General features: G+C 41.0%; 1 protein-coding gene across 3 annotated transcripts in view; it reads left to right on the top strand.

The window, feature by feature from the left end:
- LOC149238934 (putative cyclic nucleotide-gated ion channel 20, chloroplastic) overlaps positions 1–19,750 on the top strand; it is a 531,460-nt gene that overhangs the window by 440,933 nt on the left and 70,777 nt on the right. For all 3 annotated transcript variants that reach the window (XM_089373243.1, XM_089373244.1, XM_089373242.1), the window contains one exon: positions 8,665–8,797. In XM_089373243.1, the coding sequence (XP_089229369.1) occupies positions 8,665–8,797 (133 nt within the window). The remainder of the gene's footprint in view (positions 1–8,664; positions 8,798–19,750) is intronic.

Raw genomic sequence — 19,750 nt, 5'->3', positions numbered from 1 at the left:
ACTCTAGGCAATAGATGAGATAGTACCTGAAAAAGAGCTTGTAATCACTGCACTTCTAGGATTACCAACATCTTGGAGTGCCTTTTCATCAGGTACCAACAGTTGGTAGGAAATGGAATGCATGTAGTCAAGAAGAAGTCAAAATCTCATTAGTAAGCAACAAAGAGAATGAAGAAGATAAAATTTCAAATGCCTATTCCGCTCATCACAAGAACAAAAGAACCTTCAAGAAGTCTAAAGGGTCTAGAAGGAAGGTAGACCTATCCAAGATAGAATGCTACAATTGTCACAAGATGGGTCACTATAGAAATGATTGTCCTGACAATCCTAGGAATAAAAGGAGAAACAGGGATTAAGTAAATGTTGTTGAAGAAGGATTTCCAAAGAAGAACACGACAGAAGAATTAGAAATAAAGGACTTATACTACTAAGTCCCTCTACTCTAATTTTTTGAATTGTTTTTCTTCGTACTTTGATTCTTAGTACTTATAGGTTTAACATGCTTTGGAAAAACATTTTTGAATTGTTTTGTTAAAGTTATAGGTATCCCTCGAGATTGGATTAAGAGGGAGTCCTCACCATTTTTCCAAAGACAAGTATCTTACTCCTTGTGTTATCATTTATACTTGGTTTTCCTTTTCTTATCTAAATGTGTTTATATTAGATGCTAAATTGTTTAGGAAAAGCTTGCTGATATGCTCAAGGGTTATGGAGAAGACCTCACAAGACAAAGCATGATAGAAGTTCTGTTGGAATTGATGTCCTATAAGGTTTGTCTAGAAAACAATTCAAAGCTATGTCTTAGACCATATGCTTTGTTCTCTTAATGATAAAGGTATATTCATTCATTCTAATAAATTTTCTTTACATTACTAACAAGTGTTATGTGTAGGATCTTTGAGTCATAGAGATTCTTATTTGGGTGATTAATCATTAGATTGAATATACCCTCATTAAAATCGTCATGTTTGTGGAACCTTAGAAGGTTCTCTGGAAGACCCTAACCTAAGGGTATGTCAATGCTCCAGACATAGCTCTAGGCCATCATATCCAGGGATGTGTGGGAGAATCTAGTGTTGAGTAGTGGTCTACAGGTGGGCATGGAGATGCATGGTGGTGTGTTGTAGTGTGTTGGACTGTGTTGCAAAGTGGGAGTGCCTCACATCACAGTGAGTACATGTAGGGAGTGACAGGGGCAGTGACACAGGTAGGAAGCAGGACGGTACATGATGGCATAGTTGCAGCCAAGGGTATCCAACAGTGTATAGGGGTAGGCCACGGTGTACAATGGCGTGTCCAAGAGTATTGGGATAATCGGTGGTATGCAAAGGCATATGGTGCTACATAATGAGACCTTGGAGTGTTGCCTCCAGGGACACCCATGGATGAAGATACTAGGCATACCTTTGGGTGTAGTTCACCCAGGATCGATGGGGACACAGATGACCGATACTTGATGGTATCCACAAGGACTCACACTCTTGACCCTCTTCTACGTCACTTACAAGAACGGGCGATCTAGTTGTTGTCCTTTGACACGTTGGGCACGAGCAACAAGGGACAGGGAGCTCACCCAAGATATTTGGATGACACTTGGTGCGATAGAGGGGAGACTTCTCAGTGGGGGCATCAAGTCGGTGCGCGAGTTGACAGCCACAGGTCAAAGGATGAGGTGATCACCAATAGGGATGGCATATCATTCATCACTGATCCTATGACTGGGGAGCTAGTCACAGGGGAGTCATGTTTCACTCTTTCCATAGGGCATGTCTGGACCATGAGTGAGCAGAGCATACCATGTACGGCTGAGATAGTTGTCCAGTATATATCCGGGTTTTCGACATTGTATCGACACACTCTCTAGGGGGCAGGTAGCCGAACTAGTGGCAATGGTTGGCAGGAGTAGGATGGATCCGCATACACTGAGTCGATTACACATATCAGATACCAATCTATTGGTTGCATTCAAGGGGTAGCTATTTGGCACACGTGGTTTCTAGTGGTCATTAGTACTACATAGTGGCAGGTACTGAACAATTTAGCATGCCTCAGATTAGTTCATGATGTATGGAGCCTATATATGGGTGGCATGCAGGGACTAGAGATGAGGGCCAAAGGGATTCCATCAATTGTTAGGACTATGCCGCAACAAGTCTGCCTATGGGATGCAGGGATTCAGTTGATCGATAGATCACTCGTGATGAGTGGAGTCATGGCAGAGAGTGATATAGTTCGCTCTTGGGATGACACATGGGGGTACATAGAGGGTTTCATCAGATGGGGAGGCAAACATTCTCTATTGCTGCACATGTTCGGAGTTAGATTTGGATGGGTAGGCCTTGGTGCCATGGAGATGCCCAGGCAAGATGTGTCTCGCCTCTTTCAATATTCCACCATCGAGTTCCAGGAGAGGAGGATACTGTCTGCGCACGATGGGGAGTATGACATAGTCAGAGTAGCGCAGCGTCAGCATGGTGGCACCACTCTAGGACTAACAGGGAACTGGGGCGTCATAGCTCTTCACAACTCAATAACCTTTAGGGATGCGCCGGCTACTGCAAGGGGAGATCATACAAATCTTCCATTGGACTTTAGCGAGTCACTGATGGAGCAAGGGAGTTCTAGTACTTCCACTGGGTAGGATAGTGAGTGGAGCGAGGGGAGCTTCATGTTGGACAGGATGGCCTGGGATCCTGGTATCGAAGGATTCTTTCATATCAGGATAGTGTTGAGGTCAGGGACGATTCAGTGGCACATCTAGGACCCTGGCACATGTTGCAATGACAGTGGGGAACAACAGTTAGAGATGATGCTCGTTCAAGCAATTTTTGGAGCGTTGGAAGAACTTTCCGGACAAGGATGCCACCTAGGAGGGTGAGCACATATTGGAGCACCCAGCTTTGATGTTGCTTGAGGGCAAGCAACATTTGGGAGGGGAGGACTGTCATGTCCCTTCTCAAACACATTTGTAACAGGGTGCTGCTACACAATTTTGCACAATTTTGGCTAAGGAAGAGAACCCATCATTTTCGACTTAGGGACTTAGGAGGCAATTCGACTTAATTTGGTTGCTAGTGGAATGTGGGGGCCACCCACATGGGAATTCGAATTGGCCCATTCGAATAGCTTGGAAGGAAAGTCGAATAGGTGGATGCAGGGGCCCACATGAGGCGAGGGTTGCCCAAGGAGTTATAAGGAGGGAGCAACTCTCATTTTGGGATTCATTCATACATCTTGCAAACAAAATCACTTGACTGTTCACTCTGCTATTTAGCTGAGTCAACCGGCTGTTTAGCCACGAATCTCTCAAGCGGGAGATTCAACCCCTACTTAGTGGGACCATCCATGCCCCCCCTATAGAGGTAGTTCTACAAGGATTTCAGGAGTTTCGGGGCAGTGACATAGCACCACCAACCAGTGCAAAGCAGGGAGTGCATATTTCTCGGCAGCCAGAGAATACGCAGAGGGAGATAGAGGCCAGCAGAGATCATATTGTTTCTCGAGGAGTTAGAGAGCTGAGATAGCAGCAATAAACCAACATTCTTGCCGAGTTTTACAACCAGCAGAGCCATCATTCCAGCAGTTCGAATTTCTTGGCTGGGGGACAGCGCAAAGGCCACTCAGCAGTTTTTCGTGGGGCTTAGGAGCAGGTGTAAAGAGCTCACCCGAGAAGTTAGGGATTGGATAGCAAGGGTCAGCCCAACACTTTCATTTACGCAATGTTACTTGGGAGCGGGAGCGGAAGCGGGGAGCGGGAGCGGAAGCGGGGAGCGGGAGCGGAAGCGGGAGCGGGAGCGACCATTTTCAGAAGCTCCCGGTTTGGGAGCGAATCCCGGAGCGATTTTTTAAAAATATATATATTTTTTATATTTTTTAATTTTTGATACATATATGTCAACAAAAACATGTAGAATGATGAATTAGATATAAAAAACATAAAAAATCATAGATTGAACCATATAACAACAATCATCTAGAAGTTATAATCTTCATCAACCACGTCCGCAAGTTAGTAACATAGTAACATACAACATATTGAGTCTCATGATTCATCAATCTTAAAGTTTCAAGCTTTCAAAATTCAATATATAACATTTATCATCATTGATCACCAAAGTTGTACTTGTAAGCTAAGTGTAACCATTACAACAAATAATATCTAACATGAAATGAAATGTTATAAAATGAAATGAAATGAAACAACTTTCAACTTTCATGAAGCATCATATTCATAATTCATTACTAATGAGTTATAATTGCCAACTTCAAACTTAAATTGTCATATATTGTTTAAAAAAATATCATAATAAATATGAAAGAGTCAATAGTTATAAAAGCTACTAGAAACTAGAAAAGAGAAGTAAATCTATTATCTATTTCTTATGCTTGGGCCTCTTGCCACCACGAGAAATGTCTAATTTTTTAGTCTTGTTGCAAAATCAGGATCTTTGTCATTAATATCACCCTCCAAGCATTAATATCCAGAGGTATCTTTGTCATTACCTTTGTATCTGTATAGGGATCTTTGTCATTAATATCACCCTCTAAGCATTAACATAAGATAGAAAAAGCATAGCATGTCAAGTCAAGATTTTGTTTGAGTGATGCGTACATTTTTAGAAGGGTCATGATAGAGGAGTTCGACAACCAATGTCACTAACATCAAGGTACATAGAGGGATTGGTACTCTTGATTAAATATGAGTTCCATACCCTAATACATGACAAAATTCAATGGAAACATTGCAATCCCCCAATCCTGAAATCCTGAAAAACTGATAACTCTGCTGGATTTTGAATGAAATCTAAAATTCTACTTTCTCCATATGAAATCCAATGAGGACGAAACCACTCTCAAACATCCTGAGTCATTTCATGGTAATGTTAAAAATTTAAGTAAAAGGATGAAAATGAAAATTAAAGAAAATGTCACTTTTACTTTAAGAATTTAACATTACCATGAATAGCATATCAATACTAGGGCCTAGACTTGATCATTAAGTTGCCCCACTCAAAAACTATTTGTTCCTTTCAAAAAAAATTGCATTTCGAACATTACTACAAAAAAAAAAATGCAAAAAAGGCAAAACGCTCCCGAAAAGGCAGGGAGCGAAATTTTTTTTAGGGAGCGCGCTCCCGACATCGCTCCCTTTTCGGGAGCGATTTCGGGAGTGCGCTCTCGACCCGCTCCCGAGTCGCTCCCGCCCGGAGCGCGGATCGGGAGCGGGAGCGAGGGGGGGGGGGGGGCGCTCCCCCGCAACACTGCATTTACGAGATGATTTATAGGCAGTTCCCAATAGGACGAGTTTTGTAGTTATAGTTAAGGTTGGGCTCCAAGAGGGTCGAATTTCAGAAGTCTAAACCAGCCAAAATCGTTTCTGCGTTTTTCTGGGTTTTTGACAAGGATCCCAAATATAAAGTTTCATAATTTTCTGAGCACAAAGGTGGGGTTTTAAGCCGTATCTTTGCAGCAGACAATGTAGAATCGCTAGGGATTTAATAGTGCCTTTGGGGATCGATTTTGGGAAGTCCAAATCATGCCAAAATGTTTCTGGGTTTTTGTGAGTTTTGGCCAAGGAGTTTGTGGCTGAAGTTTCATCATTTTCTGAGCACCAAAGGAGGAGTTTTTTGCAGTCCCTTTTCTAGGCAGTAGTGAAGTTTTATGGGCAATGCAGAGCATTAAAGGAGCAGTCATTTCCAGCATTTTAGATCATTGTATTATCACTTGGGTTTTGTCACGCTTGCCATTGAAGCAAACCCAGGTGCAATCCTCCATACTATTGTACTTGGTCCATTGAATAATAAAATGGCTCAGCTGGTTCTTAATTCCAGAGTTTTTATGAGCATTTGCTGATTGTTTAAAAATTTTGTGATGTAAATCGTTTTTGCTTTGCATATCACTATTTATTTAAGTTTGGAACATTACACAGCTCTGGGGCTGGATTACCAACAGATTTGAGAAGAGTGTTTCATTGTTCATTTTGGGTTTTTGCTAGCTTGCCCAGAGCAAGCTCAGGTGCACACATTCCAACACCTTTTTGTACACCTCTTCCCACTTAATAAAATGAGTTGACAGCACAATTTGGTTGCCAACTTTGTGGTCTGATGGTCTGATTTAATTTTATGGTGTTGTTTTTTATTGTTCGCTTTGCATAGCACTATTTTTCCTAGTTTGGAACATTACATAGTCTACAATGTAGCTCCTAGAGAAGCCTTGAGATGGACTCCTTACTCGCCTAGGGTGACACTCGAAGTTCACCGAAGATATAGGTGTAATTCCCGCTCCCGCTTGGAAATTCCTTGTGCTGAACAACACAGGTCTTGGCTAAGCAGCTCAAGAGAACTAATGTTGAAATTGTAAAAATGACCAAAGATACCAAATGGAGGCCTCCAAGCTCTATTTATAATGGTTGGCCCTCTCTCCCTTGGTGGTCCCCACCTTCCACTAATTCGCACCCCTTCTTTTCTCTCTCTCTTCTCACTAGTCCGAATTGCCACTTGGGTCGAATTTTATCTCCTTGTGGTCCCCACTCTCCACAAAAGAAGTGACTTCCTTTTTTCCTCCTAAGTCCCAATTCCAAAATTGCCTTCTCTTCCAACTATAGTCTCTAATGCAGAAAATTAAAATTGGGGATATTACAGAAAACTTCAGGAGTCCGAGATTGGAGGAGTCATTACAGGATCCGAGAGTTTTCAGTAGTCCGAAAGTACACAGGCACTTCAGGTACCCGAAAATTGCAGGAAGGAAATATAGAGGTAAGAAATCTGCAGTGAGGAAGTACAGTGACAGTTCAAGGCCAAGATTGCAGTGAGTTTTACAGTGATCATCTGTAGTTTACAGTGGCATTGAAGAAGAATTGCAGTGGTACTTCAGAGGTCTTAAAGTTGCAGAGAGGAGGTGGCATCTTGTGTTGACTTGTAGCTAGAAGGTTGACTTGGTCTTTGGGTCTTGAGAAGTCTCATTTTGATTTGATTCTATAAGAAGGAGATTGTTTGGGTTTTCCCCAAGAAGTGGGGTTTTGCCCTGGCATGGAACCTACATTTGGTGTCTTGTCTCTTGTATTTACATTGTTGGTAATTGCTTGATGAAAAAGAACTAAATTAACTAATAAGAAGAAAACAAACTTCACAAGTAATTATCAAGATAAGGAAAATCAACATCAACCTACATCTGCCTTGATTTGCCAACACCCCGCAGCCCTGTTCACAGATATCTTATTATCTATCCTATATGTATAAACTCCCTTTTCTTATCAAGCCACTTAGCAGTTTCATTTGCCGTCAACCCAAACCTCTTTGAGATGGTTTTCCATACAGCTTAGTGCACCTTTGATAGACTTTTGGGTAAGCGTTAAGGATCTATAGAGTCATCCACAAAATTCATATTAAAAGGTTACTCACTGTCCAGAAGAATAATGCCTTGCATTTTTTCTTGGACAAGTGCAACCCAAGAAGATACCCCAATGTGTGTATTGCTATCACATATAAATAAGGGGCTAGAAGGTAGCCTTGATGTAGGGGTCTTTAAATAGGATTGTTTCTGAAAGTGTGCTATTAACAGAGAATCTGGTGGAGGCCTTTGAAGAACGAGTTGACTGGATGACTGAAAATGTTGCCAAAGCCCATCCACTGTAGCATGTCAAGGATGAAATCATACTCAATTCAATCATAAGATTTGTCAAAGTCATCCTTAAGCAAAATGACCTTTTTCTGAATTTGCTTTCTCCATTTTAAACTTTCCAGGACACTGATAAGGTTGTCCAAGGCCAGCCTGTCTTATATAAGACCTGTTTGTTTAAGCTGAACTATCCATGATCCTGTTAAGAAGAATTTTGACCAAGTATTAAATTTTGAGAGAGTTACTGAATATTTATCTGTTTGTTAGAAATAAATGTGATATCCATCTTCCAATCTAAATGTAAATTTGAAAGGCTAACCAAATTTCTATTGGAATTGCCAGTTTTCCATGAAACTTTTACAAATTTATGTTAATTTTTTATTCAAGTTCTTATGAAGGCATAAGCATGCACACATACAAGTACACAGGTTGGTATTGCTAAAATTAAAGGAAAAAGATATGTAGAGATAAAATTCATTTGCTAGGCTTGGAGAACTGAGCCCTCATGCAAATTAGGGTGTATCCAACTAAATACTGTGGCCAATGGTTTGTAACCCTTGAAGATTTGTTGGATCCATCCCTTAGCATGAATTCAGAGTGCAAGGGAATGTTTCATTTTATTTCGATCTGTCTGCACTCTAGGGAAAACTATCTAAGGAATACTCAAGTCTCCTGCTTTTTTAGCTTTAGAAAGGCTCATGACTGGAATAAACAATGGACAGTTTCTTAAATTTCAATACTTGAATCATTTTTGTCAGAATGAATGAATTACCCTTTGAACACTTTAAATACTTGTGGATGAGATTTATATGCCAATATAAAAGACAACTTTTATTATCTTGGGCATTGTAGTATTTTCTTCTATCAGTCAATAAACATATTTAAATTTTAGACAGTTCATAGTATACTTTAGAAATAGAGATGCCAATTTTTCATAAGATACTTTAGAAATAGACATATTCCACCAGTCATTTTTGTGCAAATGAAGTGCTGGAGATGTTCTTAGATTTATAGCTTGACTATCTAAATTGTTTTAAATTTGTGAAGGCGAGTGAGGCAATCTGAGCGGTTCAAGTGGGCAGCAAATCGGGGCGTTAATGAAGAACAGTTGCTGGAGGATTTACCTGAGGACTTACAAAGGGAAATTCGAAGCCATCTTTGTTTAGATCTTGTCAAGAAGGTTAAGTTTGAAAGCCCCTATAAAAGCTTGAACATGGTATAATGTTTTTTACTTTTTAAGAAATACATCTCACATTAATCAAACGATATGCACAAAGGGCAAAAATATGTAAAAAGAGTATATGGTATAAGGTCAATCCTAAACATTATTGAAGAGCAACAAACTTAGGATAACATTTTTGAGCTTCAAGAGTATTAGGAAGACATATTTCCGTAAGCCTTTAATTACCACCAAACTTCTCCATGAGTTGGGGGTTATATATTTGAAAGTAATGTTCTGAATGTTGATGATAGTTAGGTATATTTGTGCACTGTTGCATCTTTCTTTTCGAACTCTTCTTTGTAATGTACCTAGACTAAAATTTGCAAACTTTTCCTACATAAACTTCAAACTCTCTTTGACAATTTTTTACAAACAGTTAGAGTGTAATAATTTCATCAAACACTTGGCATGCACAGTAAGGGAAATACTAGAGGAAATAAGAGGCAATTATTAGTTTTATAATTTTATTGCTTAATTCAGAGAACTGTTACAACATAGGAAGATCAAAGAACCTGGTGCTTCACTTGGTGACAGCTTTGGACCAATCTCAGCCTACTGATATAAACACAGAAAGGAGGTACAGAATGTTAGCCTCCTTCAGAATTTCGAACCCTCTAATAATGCTGCTTAGTACAGAGAATCTGTAATGTATCCAACTGAATTTATGCAATTTGGATCAATTTTTTTCAATGAGGAGTTACTTCAAAATGTTAGTGTGCAAGCCAATAAACAGACTTTCCTTTGAGAAATTAATGCAAACAATTAGCATACATCCAGACATTCCAGAAACAATTCAAACATTTGCACAGAGAATAATTCTGGAAAGGCAAAAGGCAGCTTTTATTGATAGGAGATTACAGTGCTTGGAGAAAATGTGAAACCTGTGCTTGCTTCAGCAATACTTTTTCCAGAGAGTATTTTTCAGAATTTAAAGTACCATGCAGATTCAAGATTGCTGAAGATTAATTTCATACCCCTGATAATCAAATCGGCCTTCAACTGAAGTGTAATCTTATGACAATAATTGGCTCCAAACTCGTCCTCTTGCGAAATCTGGAACTCGTGATTTCTGAATGAATAGGAATACGAGCTTGGTCTTCAAGTGACAATATACTGTAATATTCCCACTAGGAAATTTTCCAAAATTGGTCAATATTTGACTTTCTGTGGTTATCTTCAGTGAGTAGTTATGTCAAACAGTTTAATGGACAACTGCTGTAGGTGAAGATTTCATATTTCTCTCAAATGACATGTACAGAGATCATTGCAACAATGGAAAATGCTTCAAATAACTGGACAGATTTGATTAATGAACTCAGAAATATACTTTCACTGCTGATACTAATTGAAATGATGATAATTCTGAGCATGAACAGCCATATAGTTAACAAGACATAAATAAATACAGTGAATGAAAAGATAGTGGAACCTGGTACATTTATCTCAGCAAGATGCCTCTCAAATATCAGTCCTTTGTTTCTCTGTCCAAAATCCTTTGCTACAACCACAAATATACTACAGGGTTACACTTGACACCAACAAATGAAGGGAGAGTTCAGCTATCAAATCTGGAAATTCGTGTAGCTTTTGGGCTGATGTACACACATAGAAAATTGATATTCCAACTCCCACATCCAACCAGAGAATATCCAAAATTTCTCCAAGTCTGATATGTGTCTCCAGCACTGAGAAAATGTTCAGTACAGCCAATAGAACGCTATAATCTTGGTCCTCCCCCACAGAAATCAGCCACTAAATATAATTTTCTGAAGTTGGCACACAAGGCAGCCCTCCTGGAAATGATGTCCACGCTCTCCACAAGGCAGAGAAAACCCAGCCCTTGAACTGAGCACAACCCAGACACCAAAAACACAAACTCGGCCCTTCTGCAAGCTATGAATTTGGCCCATTTTTCACAACCTGGGCAGCACACTCAGCCCTCTAAGAAAATAAATGATTTGGCCCCTTGTGACTGCTTGGCAATTCCAACAAATTCAGCCTTGGCAACCAGCTACTCGGCCTCCTCAAATTAAATTGAACCACCCTTCAGATTTGGCCTTGGTTTGACGAGGAACTTGTGAAAATTTCATCTATCACAACAGCTGGAAATTATTTTCCTAATTGTTAATTTATTTAAAAATCTATTTGCAGTTTGCTACAGCAAATACCAAACAATTCACGCTGTGATTTTCACAAATAACTTGCAGAATAAAATAGCGTTGGACACTGAGAAAATCTAGCACACACACAATAAAAATGACACCATTATTTTTGGACAATTGTCCCCCGAAAAACCCAACTTGAGAAAATCGGTGCAGTGAGAAAATCTGAGTACAATAATCTGGATGCCAAATCTGGCAATCCTACAGAGAAAAATATTCGCAGAATTCCAGTGAGGAATTTTCCTCACCCCATAGGCAAATCTGGGCTCTGACTGCAGCTCCAAGTGAGTCATCCAAACTGCCTCTGCGCAGACCTGCTCACCCTAGCGCAGTCCCTTCCCACGTACAATCTGAATCCGCTGCTCCTGTAGCCGTCCATCTGTCACTGGTTGAGAATTTGTCTCTCCGGCCTCTAGAACTGAAACTCGGCTTCTCTCCAGCTAAATCAAACTACCCTCTAGAAGCTTCTACGCAGCCCCTACGTCAGCCTCACTATGGTACTTCTACCTCTCTGCAAATGCACTCGCTGGATCTGGAAAACTTCATCCTGCCTCGTTGTCCCTACCCCTCACTCACTGCTTCAATCTCTGGCTTTTCAGCAATTGTTGTTGTTGTTGAAATTTCTAAGTATTGCCCGTTAGAAATTATTATGTATTGTCTGGTTTATTTCACCTACTTGTTTAATTACTAACAAGTTATTTAACCATATAAATACTGAAATAAACACAATACGGTCTCAACCATCTACAGATCAACAACTAAAAGAAATAGACAAACACACAATGGACACCGTTATTTTTGGACAATTGTCCCTAGAAAACCACAACTTGGGAAAACCGGTGCAGCAGTTCTAAGGATTTTATTATTAAGCAGCTTTTCTTGAGTACACTGGGTTCCAAACTGGCTCACCCGACAAAGAAAATAATCTGGCAGTAATACCTCTCTTCAGAAGTAGATATTCTGAAAGTCTGCTCCACGAAACCCTCTCCAGCACCTCTCTAAGGCACTACATCAAACCTCCTGGCCTTTGTGTCAACGTGAAACCCTTTGTGCAGCCTCTCTGGCCCTTTGCGTCACTTTTGTAGCATCTGCGACACTTTTGCAGTCTCTGCGTTACTCACGCAGACCCTTGTGGCCTCTGCGTAGTCACTGCTAGCCTCTGCGTGGCTCCTACTGGCTCTGCGTCTACCTCTCTGCCTCTGCGCTAGTCTTCTGGCACTATCTCTGACTCTCTTCCTTGTACTCTCTACCCCTCGCTGCAACTCTGATCACTAGTTCGATTTCTCGTAGCAAAATCCGCTCTAGAAAATCAAACTAACTAATCACTTTGGTGTGTCTTCAATTGACCCTCAAGCCTCCTCTTATACTTTTTCTATTAAGTCTTCAACAGCCGAGATTACATATCTAATCAACGGCTAAGATTAGAGTCGGCTTTATCCATGTCATTGAGAACTTTCTAACCCAGTTTTATATTAATACCCATTAATATTTTTATTTTCCTAAGTTTAGACTTAGGAACCCATTAAAAATATTAATTATTTTAATATCTCCTTCACCAGGTAGAATTTCCCCAAACCATTTCTGGGTCTTTGGAAATCTCATGTGCTTTAGCCTCTCCACCAATTTTCATGGCTAGAGCACATCCAATGCTACCCCAAATCAATAGTTTCTCTTTGGAAATCGATCTGCCAAGGAAATCGAACTTTTGGTGTATCCTCTCCAAGTGCCCATCGACTTCCTCTTATAATCCATAATTGGAGCACCAACGACCAAGATTAAATCTTAATCAATGGCTAGGATCATCTTGGAGTCGATCTGTGTGAGTTTCTATATGATTCGCAACTTGACTTAATTAATTATGATTAACTAGCCATATTTCCTAATTTTAGACCTAGGAAATATTTAAAAACTGGTTAATAATCTAATTGAGTCATTTCTATGTGTAATTTCCTAAAATGATTTCTAGGTTTTGCAGATCTCATGTATTCTAGCCTCTCCACCAAATTTTGTGGCTAGAACACATCCGATGCTACATGTGTAATGTTCCCAACTTAAACAAACAGTGATATACAAAAGAAAATATGATTCATACACAGAGAAATAAAAACAATTAACAAATATTCAATACACATCAAAAATGAGTACCCACTGAGCCATTTTATTAATTGAATGGAGCAAGTACAATAGTACGAGAATGCACCTGGGCATGCCTCAATGGCAAGCTTGACAAAACCCAAGTGTCAAACAATAATCACAAGGCTGGAAAGATAATTTCTCCTCTAATGCTCTACGCTATCCCCTAGTAACTACATTGCTGGTTGGAAAGGAATTGCAAGAAACCCCATCTTTGGTGCTAAAAAAATGATGAAACTTTAGCCCCACGCTCCTTGGCCAAAACCCACAAAAACCCAGAAAGGGTTTGGCCTAAATCCAACCTCCAAAATTCAGCCTCCTTATGGCCTACACCCTCCAAACTGCGCCAAGTAATCAGCCTACAAGAAATGGCCACAAAATCCTCCTCCAAGCTCAGAAAGGGAAGCAAACACCACTCCAAGTGTCTCCTCTAACCTCCACGACAAAGCTCAGCCTCAAGGGTTGATACTCTACCCACCAAGTGAGCTCCCTATATTGTCTTTGCGCTGGCCCAGGTAGTGCGAAAGTCACACTACCAAGCAACAAGCTCCACCAGCTCCCAACTCTACCAAATGTCGACAATCTTCCCTAGCGTCCTCTCTGGAAAATCTCACACCCAAAATCCAATGCAAAACACCACCAACAACTCGGCCTCCTCTCCACTGCGTCCTCCAGTAATACGCACCACCTAGAAGTGAATGCCACTGCTGGAAATCACAATGTGATCCTCCTCCTGAAGAAATGAAGAAAACCTTCCTAGGGTGGCACTCGAAGTCCCCCGAAGAAAGGATGAGCTCTTCGCCTAAAGAACTCGTGCTAAACAACTTGTGACTCGGCTAAGCAGCTCGAGCAACCAAAGTGAAATCGATATACCAAGACGATGAATGAGATGAGGAGAGTTGCGTTCCTTTTATAGATTTTGTGGAGTACTTTTCCCTCCAATTCGTCCTCCATCGTGGGCCCTCACTTAACCAACATCATGCAAAACTTAACCACCTACATGCAAATCAAACTAAGGAGTGTTTATTTCCCTAGTGAGGGTGGCCCCCATGTGTCACTTAACTACAACACAAATAACTTTTCCTAAGTCTAACCTCCTAAGAAAATCGAATGGGGTCCACTAGCTCCAAAATTGGCCCCATAATACAAAAATTAATCTTGTTCCAAAATAAGTTAGGAAGGGACATGACAATCCTCCCCTCCCAAATGTTGCTTGTCCCCAAGCAACTTCAATGTCGGATCCTCAAGAATGTACTCTCCTTCCCAAGTGGTGTCCTCATCTGGTAAACTCTTTCAATGCACCAAATACTCTATGATGATCTTGCTTTGGAGCTTCCTTTCCCTAGTCTCTAAGATGGCCTCTGGCTCTAGGATCAAATGCCCATCATCATCAAGTGGAGGCAACTCCATGATTGTTGTAACCTGCTGCCCCAACACCCTCTTGAGGCATGACACATGAAAAATATTATGAATCTTGCTCCTTGGTGGTAGCTCCAACTCGTAAGCCACCTCTCCAACTCTCCTGATCACTTTGTACAACCCAAAAAATCTCTGCTGCATTTTTTTGGCCCACTTCTACTTCAGTTTGGACTGCTAGTACGACTGCAATCAAAGGTAGACTAAATCCCCCTCCTGAAAATGCCTCTCTACTCGATGTCGGTCAGCATACATCTTTTGTTGGTTCTGGGTTGTCTATAAGTTATCCTTAAGAGCCTCGAGGATATCTTGGCTTTCTAGGATCCAATCCTTGGCCTTAGGGGCCCTGCTGTCTCCAAAAACAATATCAGCAAAAGACAAAGCATCATAACCATATAAGGCATAGAAAGGAGTCATATCAATGGACATATGATGGGTGGTGTTGTAACAATTCTCTCCCAGATGCAACCATCGAATCCAAGCCCTCTGCTGCCATGTCACATAATTCCTGAGATAGCCCTGTAACCAATGGTTCACCCTCTCTCACTGACCATCGGCCTGCGGATGATAGCCGGTGCTCGTGGTGAGCTCAGTGTCGACTAGTTTGAAGAGCTCCTGCCAAAATCCTCCCATGAATTGGCTATCCCTGTCACTAACTATGGTCTTAGGGAGTCCGTGCAGATGAAAGACCTCCCTGAAGAACAACTCTGCCACCTGTGAGGTTGAATATCGTGTCGATATGGCAAAGAAGTGTGCAAACTTGGTCAGTCGGTTGACCACCACAAAAATACAATCCTTCCCTTGCACCGAGGGAAGTCCAGTGATGAAATCCATAGAGATGCTCTCCCATTTCCCCTCAGGGATGGGAAGAGGCTGCAACAATCCTGCTGGATGGGTCAACTCTCCTTTGTTCCTCTGGCAAGCTTCGCACTCCTGCACATGCCTCAACACATCTCCCTTGAGGCCCTTCCAAGTGAAGCACTCTCTCACTGCCATATATGTCTTCCTAAACCCCTAGTGCCCAGACAAAGGAGAATCATGAGCTGCTCGAAGGACACGCTCTCTCAACTGTGATCCCAAAACCAAAAATATGTGCCCCTTATAATAAATAACCTCATCCATCACCCTGTAGCGCTCATCTACATAGTTTCCCTCCAAGATCTCGCACGCCCGACAATCCTTGGAGTACTCTACCAATAACTGAGCCTTCCAGTCATGACAAATGCTCATGAGTGAAAGCCCGGCTAGTCTCTTGGACAGTGCATCCGCCACTATGTTGTGCTTCCCTCGCACATACTCAATATCAAAATCGTAGGCCTGCACTTTGCTGACCCATCTTTGTTATTTGTCATTGAGGCCCTGCTGCCCCATGAAATGGCGAAGACTTTTGTGATCTGTCTTCACCCGAAATCAATTCCCCACCTAGTACTATCTAAATTTGGCCAATGCATGCATTATAGCCAACATCTCCTTGTCGCAAATGGAATACGACAACTCATGAGGTAGAAGATTCCGACTCTCGAAAGAAATAGGGTGCCCTCCTTGGGACAAGCCTGCCCCGATCCCTACACCCGATGCATCGCACTCCAATGTGAAAGGCTGAGTAAAATCTGGGAGTGCCAATACCATACAACAACTCATCACCTTCTTAAGGCTATCAAATGTTGCCTAGGCTCCCTTTTTCCATGCAAAATCCCCCTTCTTAGTCAAATTAGTAAGGGGTGCTGCCAACTATGAGAAGCCCTTCATGAACTTCCGTTAATAGGTACAGATGCCTAAAAATCCTCCGAATGTTGTCACATCTTGGGGCTTTGGCCAATCCCGAATGGCCTGAATCTTCTCCTCGTGCACCTTGACCCCATCTGCACCTATGGTGTGTCCCAAGTAAAGCATCTCTGTTAGCCCAAACTCACACTTGGACATCTTGGCGTAGAACTACTTCTGCTCCAATACACACAAGATTGTCTCTAAGTGTTGTAGGTGCTCCTCCCATGTCCTGTTGTAGATCAAAATGTCATCAAAGAATACCAGTACAAATCTCTTCAACTGGCCTTGGAACACATGGTTTGGGCATGATTGAAAAGTAGTCAGGGCATTGGTCAACCCAAAAGGCATGACCAAGAACTCGAAACGCCCATAATGACACCTGAAGGTTGTCTTCGAAATGTCCTGCTCTCTCCCCCAGATTTGATGATACCCTGAACGCAAATCTATCTTAGAGAAGTACTTGGCCTACTATCTCTACAACCAGATAGTAGAGATTCGGATCCACGTCACTCTTGACAAATCCCATCTTCTGCAAGTAGCCATCTATTCGACCATACCATGCTCTAGGTGCCTGTTTCAGCCCATACAAGGCTTTCTTCAATCTGCATACATGAGACTTATTCTCATGTGTTTCAAAGCCCTCTGGTTGTTCAATGTATACCTCTTCTTCTATTACCCCGTTCAGAAAAGCCGTTTTGACATCTATCTGATGTAGCTCCCATCCCATCTGAGCTGCAAGAGATATCACGGTTCTAATAGACATATACCTGACTACCGGGGCGAAGGTCTCCTCGTAGTCAATTCCTTCCTTTTGAGCATACTCCTTAGCCACAAACCTGGCCTTGTATTTCTCAACACTGTCGTCTACAGCGTATTTGATCTTGTAGATCCATCTCGAACCTACCACTGATCTGTCTTGAGGCCTTGGCACTACCTCCCAGACATTATTCACCATTATGGAGTTGTACTCCTCTACCATCGCGTCTAGCCAAACCTGATGTTGAGCTGCCTCCTTGAAACTAGCAGGCTCCCCATCTTGAGCTGCTAATGCCTGATATATATCTCGTTGTTTTCGCTCCCTCTTATTGTTTCTTGGCGCACCGATGAAGTCCTCTCCATCTCGCACAATCTGACAAAGTTCCCTGCTAGTTCTTCCTCTGCCGGCAGGTGCTTTTGTTAGCTCCTCCTCCTCATCCTGAGAATCTTCCTAACTCGAGGAAGAAGTTTTTACTTCCGTTGGTTGAAGAGGCTTAACCAGCGGCTCTTCTTTTGACTGCTCCTTGAAAGGCATCTCACGAGATTTTATGAAAGCCCTGTCCTCCATGAACTTTACATCTCGTCAAACTACTATCTTCTTGCTCCCTGGAAGGTAGATTTTTTATGCCTTAGCATTCTCGCTATATCCCACCAGATATCCCTTTTCCACAGTTTGATCCAGCTTCTTCCTCTTTTCCTCTGGTATGTGGCAATATGCTAAACTCCCAAATATCCTGAAATGACTGACTTCAGGTGTCTTCCCTGTGAAAACTTTCTCTGGAGTAATCTTGCCCAACGCCTGATGAGGAGTCTTGTTCTGAACATAGAATGTTGTGTTGCATGCTTCCACCCACAGGAATTTCGGCATATCTTGATCATACATCATGGCCCTAGCTACTTCTACAATAGTCCTGTTATTTCTTTATGCTACTCCATTCTGCTCCGGATTGTAAGGAGCTGTTCACTCTCTTCTGATGCCCTCCTTAGCGCAAAAATCAGTGAAGTCCTTATCGACATACTCTCCACCATTATCTAAGTGCAAAACTTTTATTTTCTTCCCAGTGAGGTTCTCCACCAGAGCCTTGAACTCTTCGAATCGATATAAAACCTCGTCCTTTGTTTTCAGAAAATAAATCCAACTTTTCCATGAGTGGTCATCAATGAAGGTAAGGAAATACTCGGCACCACTGAGAGATTTGACGGATCCTAGTACACTCTTGGCCCTGCGTTTTCTCCTAGGAAATGTTTCCTTGGCATACCTTCCTAGAGTGCATCCTCTGCATACATCATCTCGTTTCGTACTCAGATCCGAAACTCCTATTACAGTGCTCCTAAGAATTCTCAGAGCTCCATGGTGCAAATGACCCATTCTTCTATGCCATAGTTCATTCAAGTCCTTGTCTCCATGACTGCCTATTAGTGCCATTGGTGATTCTAGCTGTAATCTATACAACCTGTTACTTTTGATTCCGATCTGCACTTTCTTTTTCCAGCTTGGGTGTTTGACGTATACCTTCTCCTTGATGAAGTAGACGTCATAGCCCTTGCCTTGAAGATGCGACACAGAAAGTTATTTCATCCCTAATCCTAGTACATGCAGCACATTTGTAGCATGGAACCGTTCTCCTGATTCTGTTTGAAAAACTATGGTACCCTTCCCTATTGGAGTACACTTTGCCTTGTTCCCCATGGTGATCTGAAAGTTCATTTTCTCTTCTTGATATTCTGAGAAACATTCCCTGATTACCGTCATATGTCACGAGGCTCCACTGTCTATATACCACATGTTGTCGCGCAGATTGACACGACAACGCTCAGACCGGGGGCTGTCACTCTGATCCCCGATCCCTCCGTTTAAGCCTGTCTCCCGCGACTAAGGGGGGTAGTCCCTGTGAGATAATGAGACCAACTGTTGACCAGTTGGTTGGGAGACACGAGATACGATATAAAAAACACTCGATGGATTTGATAAATTGATCAGACCAGTGCCTTATAAGATTGTTATTAAAATGATTACTTGTTAAATGATATATTAAAAACATGGACCATGAACAACAATCATCAATCATCAGCTAAATCAAAACGATATCCAGCAACTGAAAGATTCAAAAAGATAAATGCTTTAAACCACCATGAGAATCCTAATCTAGATATCAATTTCACATCTCGGCTTGAAAATTTTAGATCTCAGCATGAAAGATGATAAATCTCGAAAATGACTGGATCTGACGGAGAAAGTTTTCCAAAAAAAAATTTTATATTTTTTTTTGAAAATTTTTTTTAAATTTTTTTTTTATTTTTCCAATTTTTTTTTATTTTTGTTTTTCAATATTATAAAATGAAAATTAAAAAATCTAAAAAAATTAAAATTTTAAAACTAAATTAATTTAAAACTAAACTGTATAAAAATAAATTAAAATCTAACCTAAAGTCTAATTAAAATTTAATCTAAGGACTAAATATAAAAAAAAAACTATTTTAAATAAAAAAAACAAAACTACACGAAAATTTTAAATCTAACCAAATCAAAATTATAAAACAAAACTAAGCTAACCCCTTTTCATTTTTCATTTTTTTTTATATGAATTAATATTAAATAAAATCCCAAAACCTTTTTACAATACAAAAATCTAACCAAAATAAAACGAACTATAGCAAAAACCAAAGATTAAATTAA

This window comes from Pinus tabuliformis, chromosome 8 (genome assembly GCF_031772625.1).
Source record: "Pinus tabuliformis cultivar Carrire ecotype Pingquan chromosome 8, CPIR1, whole genome shotgun sequence".
In the NCBI taxonomy this organism is placed as follows: Eukaryota; Viridiplantae; Streptophyta; class Pinopsida; order Pinales; family Pinaceae; genus Pinus; species Pinus tabuliformis.
Note: the sequence above shows the minus strand (reverse complement) of the source record. Positions and strands in the feature narration are given on the sequence as shown.